Here is a 16,867-nt window from a genome sequence, read left to right on the forward strand (position 1 = left end):
GGTGTTATCTTCCAACCTTATATTAGGTACATAATTGATAAGTATGTCTTTTATTTCTTTAACCAAATTATTCATCACATGTAAAATAACATAAAACTAATGGAAAGGTACTGTGCTTTTTTCTTAGAAAGTTTCCTCCAGATCAATATTAAACCATTAATCGAAATCCCCATGACCAGTAGCTTTTATACCTAACTGTATTAGTGGCCGGTATAGATGTTCCATCTTGCTCACAGAACTCTGGTGAATGTCCCTTTCAACAACTGGCCAAAAGCCACAGCAATGGGATTGACTATATCTCCCTAAGCTCCCTAACCCAAAACTTCCCCAAAAGAAGGCAACACAGATGTGACATGGCTGCACTTACTGAACCTAAAGGTTCTCTGGATCCCTGTTTGCTCATCCAAGTGACTATAATACAGATTAAAATTCAATTTTGATCAATGGGTGCTATATTAACATTCAAATAGTACAAAGTATTAGACAATTATCTCCTATTTCCTACTCCTGTCTCCATCCCTGAGAGGGAATCATTTTCATTCTCTCCCTACCCTCATCCTTCCAATGTTTTCTTTTTTTCAGGCAAATTTGAACAATATGTATCAAGTAAACACACACAACACAACTTTCTTACACTAAAGATAGCATCAAAGCATCTTTTAAAGGGATCTTGTTTCATATCAATCCTGAGCTCCTGGCTGCACAGAATCTACCCTCCTCCCGTTTGGAAATATGAAAACATGTGCCTGCCCTGAATTATCTGATTGCTTCTCTATTAGAGGCAAGTCTTCAATGTCACCAGTGTCAGCTCAGAGTCCTCATTATGAAACTCAATGAGGATGTAATCCATCTGGGCAGGAGATATAAACACAGAACAGTGCTTACACATTCTGAGCTTTAGATCTTTCCTATCACTGTTTTTACCCCTTTAAGTTTGAAGATAATCAATCTTTTCCTTCAGGCAAATAGATCAAAAGTCACACCTCCAACAGTCCATCATATGTCAGAATCCCTTTGGTTCTATCAGAGCATACATCCAGATGTATCAAAGGACACATTCAAGACTCTAGTAAATGGTAGACAGCATTTATCAGAATAAAACGTAAAACCACTCTGGTGAAACCACTGATGGTTCTCTTTGCATTTAGGTACCATATGCCCTTCCTTACTCCACTGTAAGTACAGAGAGGAATCTGCTTTTTTGATTACTAAAACACAAGACTTAGCATATTAGAAAACATATTATACCTTTTAATTCCCTTCATAATTCTTAGAATTGCTAAGAAAGCAGGGCTAGAGATGTGGCTTTGATCAGGGAGAAGTCTGACCCTAGAGAGGTTAAAATCACAGGGCTTCAAATTAAAATTGTTGGAAAACTGAAACACAACAAAACAAAAAAGCTATAGTAGCATGAATGTAATCACTTAAACGAATGGACCAATTCCTTAAACAGAAAATATGACAACTCATTCAATATAAAACAAACAATCCAAAGAGTCTCATAACAATTAAGGAAACTAAACTTTTACTTTGAAACTCCCAATATAAAAATCTACAAGCCCCAATGGTTTCACTAGAGAATTCTACCAGATGCTTTAATGAAGAATCAACACCAATTCTATGCAATCTCTTCCAGAACACAGAAGAGAAGAAAACAGTCCCCAATTTATAGTATGTAGTCATTATTATCCCAAAACCAAAACTAGGGGGGAAAAGTTTTTTAAAAAATACAAAGCATTTTCTCTCATAAATATAGATGTAAACATTCCTATCCAATACAAGCAAAAGAGAGTGTAACAATAGATAAAAACATACATGACCAAATGGATTATTAGAGGGATACAACACTGGTTCAATATTTGAAAGGTCAATCTGCTTTTCTTTAACATGCTAAAGATAAAAAAAAAAAAATCACATGATCACATCAATCAATGAAGAAAAAACATCTTAAAAAATTCAATACCTACTCATAATCCCAACTCTTAGAAAAATGGGAATACAGGGGAAATGTCCTCACATTGAATCTTTTAAATGTACAAAATACTCAAGCTAAGCTTACACTTAATAATAAAAGACTGTGTTCCTTCTAAGATTGGGAATAAATAAAGGAAGTTCACCCGTCATTCTTATTCAACACAGTACAGCAAGTTCTAGTCAGGGCAACTAAGGCTAGAAAAGGAAACATGAGAGATACAAATCAAAAAGAATGATATAAAATCACTTGTAGAAAACCCTAAGGAATCCACAAAATGACAGAACCAGTAAGCAAGTATAGAAAAGTGTCAAGATATAAGATAAACATACAAAAGTTAAACACATGGGGCTGGGGTGGAGCTTAGTGGAGGTGCAATGCAGTATGCACGAGTGAGGCACTGGTTTAATTGCCTGCACCATAAAAACATAATAACAATAATTTATAATCACTAAAACTAAACAACTTGATATGATTCTAAAAACATGTGTTAGACTTGTGCTCTTTTTTTTTTGGTACTGAGAATTCAACCCAGGACCCCAAGAATACTAGGCAAGCCAAATGCCACTATACTCCCAGGTATATCCCCAGTCAAGACTTGTGTACTGAAAAACTACACAATGATAATGAAAGAAACCAAAGATATAAATAAATGAAGAGACTTACTATGTTCATTTATTGGAAGACTAAACATAGAAAAGACGTCAGGTTTTGCTAAACTGAAATGCAGGTTTAATGTAATTCCTATCAAAATTCCAGCAATACCTTTTATAGACATAAATATTCTGAATCAGATTGTTCTAAAATTTATACAAAAGGTGAAATGAACTAGAACAGGTAAAACAATATTGGGGGGGAAATAAGAGAACTTAGTATGATTTCAAGACTTATTATACACTACAGTAATCAAGGTTGTGTGGTATTGGTAGAGAGATAAACAGCTCAAATGGAACAGAATAGAGAAGGGTCTAAAAATAGATGCTTTCAACTAAGTTGAGCTAATTTTTAATGAAAATAATAGAGGAAATATGACCTCTTCAACAAATGGTGCTAGAACAACCAGATATCCATAAGCAAAAATAAAAAAATTTAAAAATACCCTCAACCAAAATTTCACACCTTATATAAAAGTGAACTCAAAATAGATCATGGACTTAAATGTAAAATGTAAACTATAAAAGTTTTATTAAAAAAATAGGAGAAATTATCAGAATTGAGAGCTAGGCAAAGATTTCTTAGACTTGATACCAAAAGTACAATCCATTATCAAGAAGCTACTGGAGGACCAGCTCTACTAACATGAGAAAGTAAAGCAAAAGAGGAAAAAAAGAAGGCAATGGGAATGCCTAGGAGATTTCAAGATGAGGTAGCCAGTCCTGACTCCATCAAGTCAGAAGACTGGGAGAGAAATCTTCAAATGATTAAAAACAGATATAATATTAAATATATCTAAATACTCAAAAAGTGATTTACATAACTTAGGAAGTTTTATTTTTACACTGTCAAAAGTAAAGAGAAAACTTAGATCAAAAGAGGAAAAATAAGATAATTATTAATTCTGGTAAAAAAAAGTTAAATGGGAAAGGTTTGGTAATCATAGTCTACTAGAAGATTGAGCAGGAATAGTTTTCTTATATAATAATGTAAAAACTAATACTAACATACCAACATACTGCCAAAATTTACTGGTATTTTGAAAGAAAGGGGCATGAAAATAATGTATTTAGGGAGAGGGCTATATAGGGGATGAAAGAGAGCTAAATCTTTACTTCCCACAGGTGATAAAATGGAGGGAAAAGCAATAGTAGCATGTTATTCTAAAATACATCAAAAGACTCAACTATTATGGTTACCTCTGGAACCCTAAAATGTCCTATGAGGATTTTATAGGGACTACTTGATTTTTTTTTCTTTTCTTTTTTCTTTTATAATCTCAGTTCAACTAATTGACTGTGTAAGCTTTTGAAAAATATAAACTGAACTAAAAACAAAACTGTAACAGCCAATGTATGACTGGGCCTGAACCTGAACCCATGTAAATTAATTCCTAATCAGGTCAGGTCCATTAATTTGTGGGTACTTGTGGGCCTGTGCTTCTTAGTTCCTCCTCTAGAATGCCTGGCCAGTATAGAGTAAGTCCTCAAACATGTTCCTAAATGATGGGAGAATGTGATTGCTTTTCTAATACAAGTAAATGAATGAGAAGAGCATCCTAAGCAGAAGAAAACAGCAAAGCAAAGAAAGTGGGTGAGCACTGAGCAAGCATACTGCAAGTAAGGGGAGGATGAGGAACAAGGTGAATATAGGAATGGTAACTTGAAGCTGCACAGCAGGGAACTAGAAGGAAATTGGCACCTTGCAGATGGATCCACGTATCCACATGGTCTCGAGCCTCAGTGGGTGGGTGGCTTGGTCTGCAATGGTGGCAGTTCCTTCCCAAATAGTTTCAGCTTTCTAGAATCCAAAGTAGTGCCCAGCTCTCTAAAATCCTGAGTTCTGTAAGTAGCCCAACTGCAGTCCAACTAGTTACTCTAAGCTGCCACTGGGCGAGTAAACCCACAAGGGGTGGACAAAGGCAAGCAAAGCCTGGTGGAATGTACACACTAACAGCCCCATGCAGTTTTTGAAACTCTTTACAAAAATATTAAGATTCAGGATACAAAGGAATCATCTCTGGGTGAACATATGCATCTGCTCTTACCATTATTTATATATTCACTTCTTCTAAAATTTATTAAGACATTTATTCTATGTCAAGCAGTGTGTGGGAGTATAAAGTTTCTGATTTTAAGTAATTACTTTCTGATAGCAGAATGACTTAAAACATAACAGGTTAAGCAATATAATTAGTATTAACAAAAGTACTGTGGAACACAAAGGAAAAACAGACTACATATTTAAAGTTTTTTTTTTTTTTTATTAAGCACAATGTCAAACCAAGGTAAAAGAAAGAGACTACTCTAACCTACTCCTGCAGCCATCACTCTGCTCTGATCATCAACTCATGACCAATCAATCTTGTTTTCTTCCAAACCAACTGATTGTTTTCAAGACATATTATTTCATCCAGAAGCACATAGGGAAATAGAGACTTTTTCTCTAAACAGAATATTCATCTGAATCTCGAAAAGTTAGTATGCTTTTTTAAAACTGAGGAATTATTAATGATAAATTGCAGATCTTAATATATTCAGTTGAGTTCTAATATTTATATACCCCTGTGTGACTACTACCTAAACAACAGATTTGCATGACCTAGAAAATTTTCATATGCCACTTCCTGGTCAATTTTATTTCTAGCACCATAGATCAATTTGGACTATTCTTGGACTTTTACAAATGGAATCATATTTGTAAGGTTTCTACCTTACAAGCATTCCAGGTAGAAATAAATACATGTGCAAAATGTAAAGTAGTATAAGGATACGTTCATGGAGTGTTGAGGAGCCCAGATTGGGGATTGCTAACTGATAAAAGGACAAGACTAGAAGAGGAGGCTCACTGGAAAGTCAGGGTTTCCGGTTTGTATGCCACAAATGATTTCTGGGAAACAGGTTTATTAAATAAGCTTTTCCCAGGGCCCCAAACTACTTCTCTGATCTAAAAATTGTTCAGTTCTCTAATATGCTCCTTTCTCCTCAAATTCCAGCTGAGATGACCAAGGCAGGAACAGGGTTCTGTATCTCCTGGCTCTTCACTCCCACTTGTCCAGAGGCCTCTGCCATCTCAGAAAAGGGAACACACCCCCGTGGCTTTCTTATAAGAGGACACAGTCTCTACCCCCCATTTTAAGCCAGCAATCCCAGGTCCAAGGGGCAGCCTTACCATTATCTGGATTTCCCTCTTGCACACCTGGAGATCATGCTCATTGTTGACAAACATGCGTTTCAAGGCACATTTCATCCCATTGCTTGTCCTCACCAGAAAAACGATAGCAAATCCACCTGCGAGAGAAATACACATGTAAGCTCTTTTGAGTCATATTCAAAGAGCCATTCAGATGACTATTTGGCTGGAAGTTGGTACTGCTATCATTAATGGTACCAATGCCACCATCAGTCAGTCTTAAGGTTGGCCTGGCCTAAAAGGGTATTTGCCATGAGGTATTAGATGCTTAGAACTCAAGAAATATTATCTGTGGGACTCAGGAGCAAGAAATGTTCCTAACATGTATCTAGGGATCAAGGAAGAAAAGTAATTATCTTTCAAAGAGCCTACAAATAACCGATGAGTACACAGAGGAAGAAAAAAGACCTAACTACATTCTAACCTCCATCCTAAGCTTTCTGATACTCTTTTAATTCTTACCACAATCCTGAGGCTAGATGTTATTTTTTCCTATGAAAACAAAGGCTCAAAGAGATTTGATTCAAATCAAGATTTATTTTTTACATGTAAGTCCAGTACTCTTTCCCTCTCAGAAAGGCTAGAAAGTTATTTCAATAATTGCTATTAAAAAGAGTTGTTGGGCTGGGATTGTGGCTCAGTGGTACAGCACTTGCATAGCATATGAGACACTGGGTTTAATTCTCATCACTATATATAAGCAAATAAATAAACAAAGGTCCATCAATAACTAATAAAGGTATTTAAAAAAAGAGTTGTCAAGTGAGCTGAGCATAGTGGCACAAGCCTATAATCCCAGCAACTCACAAGGCTGCAGCAAGAGAATCACAAGTCAGAGGCCAACCTCTGCAACTTAGTGAGACCCTGTCTCAAAATTAAAAATTAAAAAAGAGCTGGGGATGTAGCTCAGTGGTAGAGCACCCCTGGGTTCAATCCCCCATACTACATACATACACACACACACACACACACATACACACACACACACACACACACTCACACACACACACAGCTGTTGATTTATTTCAAGAAATTTCAATTTCTTCTCACTTTTCCTCACTCCATCCCTAATTCAAATCTAACAGTAGACCTTGAGGATTCCTTCTGCCCTCCCTAATTTATGGGTAATTGAGAAGATCCAAGATACAGGTATAAGAGTGATATTCTACATAGCAGACATTAGGACTCAATTATTGGGAAGACTTTTTTAACATCTGCACTAACCCATCTCTAAAAGACAGTTTCCGGTTCATTAACAGAAATTTATATAACTCTAACAGGAATTTCCAAATGCTCTAAATTTCTTAGAGTGTAAAGTTCCACAAATTCTTAGAACTCCTAACCTCAACCTCACTCCTAAAGCACCATGAAGTGTTCTATGCCCTTATTAAGAGAATTATCTAGACAAGGTATGGCAAGACTATCAAAATCAAAGGCTTTGGAATGAGCAGCAGTTATACTGAACACTGCATCCATTGGCCTGCTTGAATACCTTCATCATTTAGCTTGCATATGTTGTCCATTTACTCTTGGCAGCAAAAAAAAAATCACTAGGCTATTCTTTGTACAGAGCCAGTCACTAATTTGGTAGTGTGAACCCAGAGAAAACTCATCAGTATGGGAACTTGGCTGAGGTTATGATGTATTGAGGATGCAGCTCAGTGGAGCTGGGTGTTGGGGCTAGCAATCACCTGCAAATTTGTTGTAGATCAATAAATAGCTATTCTACAAAAATAAGTCTCAGGTGCCATTCTAATTCCTCTGAGGCTCAATGGCCCTTCAGTACCTGTCTATTAATGCCTATAGCATTTCCTATTTTATCTTTATAGTAATTACACTTTTTCAAATTAACTTGAGTAGGATTCTATTCCTCGAAACCAAAAAAGTCTTACTCAGAAGCACTGTTTTTGTGTTTTCATAAAACACACACATAATTCTTTGAAAGAACGTTTTTAATGAAATTAGAGGTTCTAAATGTGCATTATGGTAGCAATCTACCAGAACCTGTACTTTTGTATACTTGCTGCCACTACCTTCTTTAACACTCAGATAAACATGAAATTTTATCATCCAGTCTTTAATTTTAAACACCATGTCTCTATTCCTGATATCTCAATACCACTTCCCATCTTCTTATCATACATTACTCATTATCAATTTTAATTCTAGAATTTTGAGTATTTGTTTATTATATGCAGTGCTGACAATAGAACCCAGTGCCTCACACATGCTAGGCAAGTGTTCTACCACTGAGCCATAACCTCAGCCCCCAAATTCCTAAATTCTAAGATGCATAATATTTATATTTTAATTTTTAGGGTATCAGAATTTGTCTTGTAATAAATATGTAATTTTAATGCAGCAGTATTTATCTTCTTTTTCTCTCCCCAAAATTATTAAAACCATGATGTATATACTTTATTTTTTTTCTTTTCTACCAGTGATATTGGGGATTGGACCCAGGGCCTCATATGTACTCTATAAGTGCATCCCCAGCCTTTTTTCATTTTGAGACAGGGTCTTGCTAAGGTGCCCTAGCTGGCCTCGAACTTATGACCCTACTGCCTCAGCCTGCCAAGTATCTAGGGTTACAGGTATGTCCCACTGTCCCCAGACCCTGATGCATATTAGAACTAGGGAAAGTGGTAGTATAAATTATAAAATTTCTACTTATATTCATAATTGTTTTGTACATAGTCCAAGTGGGTATTCACTTGACAGATACTTTGGATACTTTAAAATATCATACACTACACACTCTCTACTAGTAGTACTCTTGGATAGCATTAAGTTCAAGAATTTTGCTATATGGGTGGAGAAACCGAGTGAAGCTCAAGAGTCTCAAAGCAAGCTATAGGCAGAACCTACAGCAGTATCAGTCCCCTGACTGTCCAAAAACCATTATAGTTCATCTTTGGTAGAGAAAAAACATGTAATATCCTTTTAAGGAGACCTCTGACAATGCTGCAGAATAAAAAGTAGAAATGGTATTTCTTTATTGGACATGGTTAACCCCTTCATTTTACTGATAGCTAATGGAAATGACACAGACCATGTTCCATGAAGTTAAAGAGAACTTGCAAATTAACTCCAAAATGTACATATTAGTTCTTGCCTTTCTTGTCTGAAGAGCTGATGGGATATTCCCCCACCCAGTACCCATATATGACACATTTTAAAGGCATTTCAATGTGTGATGCCTGGAACCACTAAAGGACCTGTTTTTAGAAGGTAGATGATGCTGCAATTTGAGATAGTTGCCACCAGATGGGAGCAGTGCTGTAGCAGATGGGAACAGCATAGGTAGCAAGATGACCTTTCCAGCCAGAATGAGTGAAATGGGTCACCTACCACATAATCAGCAAGCACAACTTGTTGAGAAAAGACAGTCCAGAGTCTTGAAACCTATGACCATGATAAATATAAAAGCAAAGCAAAGAATTACTAATCCTAATATAGATGGAACCACATTATTAAGCATTTGTGCCTATAAAAGGGTAGTTTGTTTGTAAGTGAGAAGGATTTAAACGATGAGATCAAAATCAAAAGCTTAGTAGTATTTGTCACTCTTAAGATGCCAGTCACTTAACACCATGTAGTTGACCAAATAGAGGTGCAAACTATTTGCTTAGAAGATAGAGGGGAGACAACAGCATACAAGCTACTTCTTGGTCCAGGTTCACCACATGTATCAGGGTACTGACTCTCAGCCTGGATAGGATCCAAGCTACTATAGAAGAGGCTGCCAACAGAGATGACTGAATAGAGGTGCTTATTTCAGACCCAGCTGCATCCCAAGATCTTGATTAAATAGAAAAACCCAAAGCTGCACAGAGGATGGTTTAAGCAGAGGTAAGGAAATCTAACTGGCCTGTGCCAGTCTCTCTGCCTTTGGCATTCTGTGAAACACTATGATAACCTCATCCATGCATTTAATGAATCACAGAAGGAAAGGATTTGATCTACTAAGTGAAGCAAGGAGGATAATTTTGACACAGACACACTCTGCCTAGTAAATATGTAGGAATTTTTTTTTTTACTTACACAAAGAAATATACTTTCTACCATTTTCCCTGAAATATATAGCAGGCTTGGTCTAACTTTCCCTCCTTAATTTTTTACAGAAATGTAGAAGGATATTTACAATTCACTATGAGTTTAAACATTTTGTCTGTTTGGTTCCCCTCTGGATCATCATACCCTAGAATAATACCTAACAAATAGCGAGTATTCAATAATGAATTAACTTTCTTAATCGATACTACACAGAACAGAAAAGGCAACAGAGTGTGGTGGATACTATGGGAAACTAATGAGCATGACCCATACAAAGGGATAGCTACTATGCAACTCCAAATTGTTATCATGTAAGAATGTTAACTCAGTTTTGTCAGCAACATTAATTTCTAAGTAAAAGCTGGAAACCCAAAATTTTATGTGAAACCTCCAGATTTAAACACTGGCAACAAGTCATGTTTTAAATTAATGCTGGAAAGGCCAACACTGCAAAGGCTAAAACAAACAAACAAACAAAAAAAATGAGCAAACCATATATCTTAAAAGCTTTAAGATTCTGAGCTTCTTGGGATTTCTACCTCTGATCTAGTCTAACCCCTTCATTTTACTGACAAAGAAAGGAAATGACACAGCCCACATTCCACAAAGTTAAAAGATAACTTGCAAATAAACTCCAAAATATACATATTAGTTCATCACTGGTTATTATAGTTCTTGCCTTTCTTGACTCAAAAGGAATAGCGCCTCCACTCATATGACTATTTTAAAAGCATTTCAAAATGAATTATTTCACTTATATTTTCACAATAACTGAATAAGGAAGGTAAGTGACCTATTGTTTCCATTTTTCCAATAAGAACAAGATGCAAAGAGCTAAGCTCTTTACACAAGAATACACAGAGCTAGTTGGTAGTAGAATTTGTACTAGAGTATTCATTCTTTTCAAGCTAACTTTACATACAACACAATATATCTGTTTTAAGTACAGTTTGAGTTTTCACAACTTTATACCCTCATAATTATCACACAAGTGATCTATCACTGCCAATAGTTCTTCACGCCCCTCTGCAGATAATCTCCCATCCTCCCCCACCTCATCACATATAACTTTTGGTTATTATGAAATAAACATTTGTACAGAAGTCTTTTTTTATGGACATAGGTAATCATTTGTCTTAAGTAAACTCCCAAGGATAGAACTGTTGGGTCATTCAGCAAGCGTTCATTCAGTTTTACAAGAAACTACCTAATAGCACTCTACCATGGCTGTACCATTTCACACTTCCAAGAGCCACATGATTGCTCCATATCTTTATCAACTCTTGGTATTATGGTTTTTTTTTTTTTATTTTAGCCATTCACCTTAGTGTGCATTGATATTTGTGATTTTAATTTGCTTTCCCTATAGATCCTTCATGATCTCTACAGATTCTAAACTCCTAGGATCAGCTGCTTTCTACAACTTTCCTGATAAAAGGCTTTAATAATCATAGGACTGTGGAGTCACCAGTGAAATTACTGAGATAATTCTACCTTTCAAATAAGCAAAGAAGACAGAATTGTCTTGTCCTCCACTGGGAGAAAAAGGTGAGTGAGAATTTAAAATACAATTATCAGTCCTACACAGGTGGGGACTGTACTGCATGGCCCTGTTTCAATCTTTGTAATACAGACCTGTGAAGTAAGCAGGCCATGTACTACAACCTCCATCTGGCTTCTTGGGCCGTGTGTGGGGGAGATTATGTCATCTCTAAAATCTCTGATTTGTAACATCAATAAGAGATCATAATCTTCAACTGAAACTTTTTAAAGATAAATTTTAAAAAAATAATTCAACATTGGCAAGAGGGCTTTGGAAGAAGTAAGCAGTACCTCTCCTGGCTCTTTATCAAGTACTGAATCACACTGGATGCTACCAGGCCCAGGCCTGGTTCTGAATGAAGAAGGAAACCAGTGACTTCCACTTGGCAAAAGAAAGTGACGAATGGGGGAGGTAAGGTGAGCAGACAGAGAAGAAAGACACCAACATGATTATCTGAGTAGTGATGGGAAACAGCTGGGCAGACAATGAGAATGATTAGACCAGGAACACGAGACAAAAAAGCCCATCAGGGTGCTGAGACAGGGTTTCTGGATTTGCTGCCAAAGAGGTTTTGCTGGATATTTTAAAATCAGGCCTAGATTCTAGGCACTAAAAACTGCCACCTACATATTTCCTGCAGGTAAAAGGAAAGCTCACTTCTTAATATAAGTCCTATCTACACCTCAAGAATGACACCCTCCTGAGACCCAGAGACACAAGCCGACAGAGCCAGGACACTCCCATCCAGGCCCATTTTCTGCTCTGTTTTCTACTTTCCTGGCCCTCAAACTGCTTATCTTTGAAAATAAGGTTAAGCTCAATGGAAGCTGCTTACTTAATGAATGCTTTTTTCTTAATTACCTGAGGAAGAGAAAATGAACACAAAACAGTCTTCTGAAGCTTTTCTAAAGGATCAGATGGAAAACTCAATTAGAGTGGAAGTTACTCAGCTGATATACAGTAAAGGGCCATCCTGGACAAGCTACTGGGTCTCTTTGGCTTCCATTTTCTCATCTGCAGAAATGAAGACTGAATCAGCAGTGTTTCAACAGGATTCCTCCAAGCCCAGGAGTACAGATGGCTCCACAGCAGCTGCATGAGGAAAAACCGGCTCTGCTTAAGGGTCAGGCTCTAGACACAGCTTCCTTCTCAGCTTCAAACAAAGAAGCTCTGCTTTTATCTGTTTAATAGTAATTCTGGAAAAGATGCTAGGAAAAGAGGGGAACAACTCTGTTTTAGAGAAGAAAAAAGAACCCCCCAAATATTCAGTGGTTCTGTGAAAGTATTTTATGAAGACGAGGAATTCACGTACAGCCCTCATTCATGGCCCACCGTGGGCATAAATGCATCCAGGTGGCTTCTAGGGAGGGTTTTCTGTCACTACATGCACAATGTAGTATTTCTTTGAAGCCCAATAGGTTAGCCTCAAATCCTGATTTAGCACACTACCATGTTCCTGAGGCTGCTCTTATCTGACACCAACAGCTGAGAGATTCCTCACAGCATGTGGGAGAATTAAAAGACAGGCAAAGCACTAGCACTTAGGAGACCCTTCCTACCCAAAAGCCCATTTGTATCTGCCTGATGGCCTCACTTATAAAGTTCTAAATCTGAATAGCTTCTTGAGATCAAGCCACAAGCCCAGATTTCTAACAGTCAAGATAGAAGGAAAACAACCCAAAGTGTACACAAAATGTACAAAGAGAGGCTGATGGCACACTCACTGACATGGTGATCTCAGGGAGAGGTGGGGACTGTGGCAAATCAAGAAGTGCATGCCCCAACTCCTGGGGCAGCCACTCAAGGCTAGATGATTGTTGTCATGGAGGCACATGAACTGAGGGATGCCAAGTCATTTGGGTTCCAAGAGAAGCTGAATTTTTAGGTGACATTTTTTGATCTGTAAATCCAAGTTACAGATTTAAAAAAAAAAAAAAATCTCCTAAACTCTGTTTGGGTTAAGGAAAACCTATCTTCAGGCCAGGTCTGAACTAGATGACCTACTTCAATCTTTTCAGAGCCTGTATTACCATCGCCACCAGAATAACAGGGAGATTGAAGCACAGAGAAAAGACTAAGTGGCCTCCCTAGCACTGCCATCTAGTAACAGAGCCTTCTCTATAGTGAGAACTTGGATGCCCTGTGTGCAGCATTTGTTGATGACCAAAAGCTGACCTACCTAACCAGGATTTATTCACACTGATGGCAACTTTGGCAAAAGTTTCAGAAGAAACAATTTTCAAAACTCTAGAACAGATGGCAAGGAGCACAGCAAAGCTTTTACAGGAGAAAAGGTCAATCTGAAGCATGTGTCAACAATGACTTTTAGTGGGGTCTTGGAGTTTGTTTTTTTAACATCACTTGCCTCAAATTAAAAATCACCATGTGCCAGCTCCTTCTGGGGAACATGTCAAAGCAGCCCTTTCCCTAGGCAGAAAGAACACCCAGATGGGGGGTGACTTGAGGCACTCAGCTCCCTCTCTCCAGTAGGGCTGTGGGCACAAAATCAGAGCTTGGTGAATGTTGGCAGTGGTACAGAATCATCAACAGAACCCAGTCAAGGCCACAGCCCAGGCTGGACACAGAGCAACTGGTTCTTCTTCTTCAGGACTGCAGCCACTGAGGAACATCTCCTCCAGCTCAGGGAGTCCGCTTTAAGGGTTTGGCAAGCATTCCTCTCCCAACTGTCATTTTTTCCCCCCTCATGAAAGGTACCTGCTTGCCCAGAACAAAAGGGAAGAATTTTAAGAAATCAAATTAGTTCACACGTATCAGAGGCTTGTAAATTACTGAACCAGAAAACACTGAGCCTAAAGAGGGCCTTTCCCTGAGCTCCCTGACTACATCTTCACTGCTCTGTTGTCCTGGGGTTAGCTATGTGGCAAATGTAGAAAGAAGCAGTGAGACACTGGTAGGGCCATGTTCATTGTTCACTGAAATCCACAGAACAGCTTCCCCAGGTCAAACTGAGCCATTTTCTGTTTTCCATACTGCAGCCATACAGATCTTCTGAAGACAGAAACTGAATACCACTCAGCTGGACGAAACTCCTCAGTGGCTTCTCACCCCTCCCATGCTGTCCATGGCCTGTGAGGCCTGAGGGGATGCAATCTCCCCAGCCTCCTTCCCACTCCACCAAGCCTTCCTCCACTGACTGTTCCACCCACAAGCCTTCTTGCTTCTCATAGTTGCTGTGTCCAACCTGCCTAAGGAATCTCTGCCTGCACTTCTCTCTTTGCCTCTTTCACCCCACTCTTGGCCTGATCCTACAAATCATCCTTTAGGTTTCAGGTCAAATGCTATTTCTTGGCTAAACCTTCCCCGACTGCCCCTGACCCCCAGTCCCTTCTGATCTGATTGAGTCGCTGCTACGCACAACATTCTTTACTTTTCCTTCAGGACACAGCTTGAGTATAATGAAATACTTCTGTGGTAATTCCTGGTTTAATGCTTCCTTTCCCTGTACACTTAAACTGCACGAGGGCAGGGACGATGACTAATCCACCGTGGCATCTCTATCACCCACCACCACAGAGCCTGCTGCAACAGTAGAGACCCACGTGTTTTGTTACACAACTTGTTTGCCTAGTACTATAAAGGATGCCAAAACAAAACAACAAAGTGAGAATGATAACAACTAAAAACTCCACATGGTTCTACTCTTGCAGAAAGTTAGAATCCAGTATGACTTAAAAGGGCTATACATTGATAGAACACTGTCTCTGTAACAAAGTAGTCTGCACACTTCCACATCGAAAACCCTGTGCAGACCAGCCAGGCACATCAAGAGCAGCATGAGGATTCACCTGAAACCTTCATCCTCAGGCAATATGCTCATGGTGCAGCTCTCTGTGCTGTCACAATAACAAACACTTGTCCTACACATGATTTCTTCTCTCAAAAACAACACTTGAGCTAGAAATGAAAACCCACTTCAATTGAGAAGGAAAAGAAATCTCACAGCCCCATGTTCAATCCCACACCTGCGTCACCTGAAGAAGTGAGGAGCTTCTCAGGAAGGAACTATGTTCACCTCCTGAGATACTTGATGTAATCTTCTAGTAAGTACTGTGCCAACAGAGTAGCTGAGGTCTGCCAAGGGAACTGTGTCAGTGCCCAGATGCATCAGACCCCCAAGCTCTGGATCCAATCATTTCCACCACGATTTCTATTGTGTTACTGGTGCAGTCTCCAAAGGAGAAAAGGGGGTTCAGCAAAGAGAAAATTTTGACTAACATTCTCTCAGCTTCCAACAGTTAATTCCATAGCATTCCAGTCTAACTTCATGCCTCAAAGCTTACTTAGTTTTCTACTTATTGCTTCTGTACTAAGATCAGGTTAGAGGAGCACTGCATTCTGTTCCAGGAAGGGCACTTTTGTGTGCTGATCTCATTATGGGATACGTACCGGCATCAAAGGTACATGATATAAAAGTCTTCAACTACTTGAGTTTCATTAGAACTGGTCTCCAGATACAAATACTTTATCCAGGTCATCCTATCCTGTCCCAGCTCTCCTAGCTGTGGGAGGAAATAAGCTCTCATTTCAAAAACCAGGCTGACATTGTCTCAGCTCCAAATGGTTAATTCCAGAGCATTCCAATTTCATTTCATGTTAAAGCCTTTCCTCTGAGGTTTAGGCGACATGACCATGCTGTCACTCTCATTTTCATCAGCCCCTAGGATAGGATCCTTTACCCAGGAGAGGACAACAGCTCACAATCTCCTCCCATCCTAGCTTACTCATCACTCAAGTGGATTTCACCACGTGTTGAACATTTTACCCCCAACCCAGAATTCATTCTTTCCACTCCATTCCTGCCCTCCTCTTTCTTACAAAAGAACTGAGTCCTAACTTTCTGTGCCTCACACCTTTCTCTTCAAAAACTCCTATCTAATAATTCCTCTTAAAAGTGTTCACAAATGGGGCTGAGGTTGTAGCTCAGTGGTAGAGTGCTTGCCTAGCATGTGTGAGGCACTGGGTTCGAGTCTGAGCACTACATATAAATAACAACATTCATTAACAACAATATAAAATTTTTTTTAAAAAACGTGTTCACAAGTCCACCCAAGCCAAAGTCTAAATTCCTTAATTCAGCAGTATATGAGAACCTTCATATTTTTTTACCCATCTTATAAAATTTTTTGAATATACAGTAAAGTCAAAAAGATAGTACTACAAATATCCATATGCCCACTCTCTATAGTCCACAACTTTTAGCATTGTGTTATACTTGCTTAATGGTCTATTTATCATCCATCTATCTAAACATCAACTCACCTCATTTTTGTTGAATTTCTAAGTCAGTGGGGACTCAATGCATTTCACTCTAAATACTTTAGCATATGTATTTTAGTGTTCAGGGTTTGTGATTGTTAATTTGGTATGTCAACTTTTTCTTCCTATTTGATGCTGGGGAGTAAATCCAGGGCCTTGCACAAGCTGAGCAC

The 16,867-nt window shown here is 38.4% G+C and overlaps 1 protein-coding gene across 2 annotated transcripts in view; it reads right to left on the minus strand.

Moving 5' to 3' along the window:
* Nucleotides 1–16,867, minus strand: part of Aak1 (AP2 associated kinase 1) — a 179,422-nt gene that overhangs the window by 95,372 nt on the left and 67,183 nt on the right. For both annotated transcript variants that reach the window (XM_026387176.2, XM_026387175.2), the window contains exon 3: nt 5,798–5,916. In XM_026387176.2, the coding sequence (XP_026242961.2) occupies nt 5,798–5,916 (119 nt within the window). The remainder of the gene's footprint in view (nt 1–5,797; nt 5,917–16,867) is intronic.

Source organism: Urocitellus parryii, chromosome 12, assembly GCF_045843805.1.
Source record: "Urocitellus parryii isolate mUroPar1 chromosome 12, mUroPar1.hap1, whole genome shotgun sequence".
Classification (NCBI taxonomy): domain Eukaryota; kingdom Metazoa; phylum Chordata; class Mammalia; order Rodentia; family Sciuridae; genus Urocitellus; species Urocitellus parryii.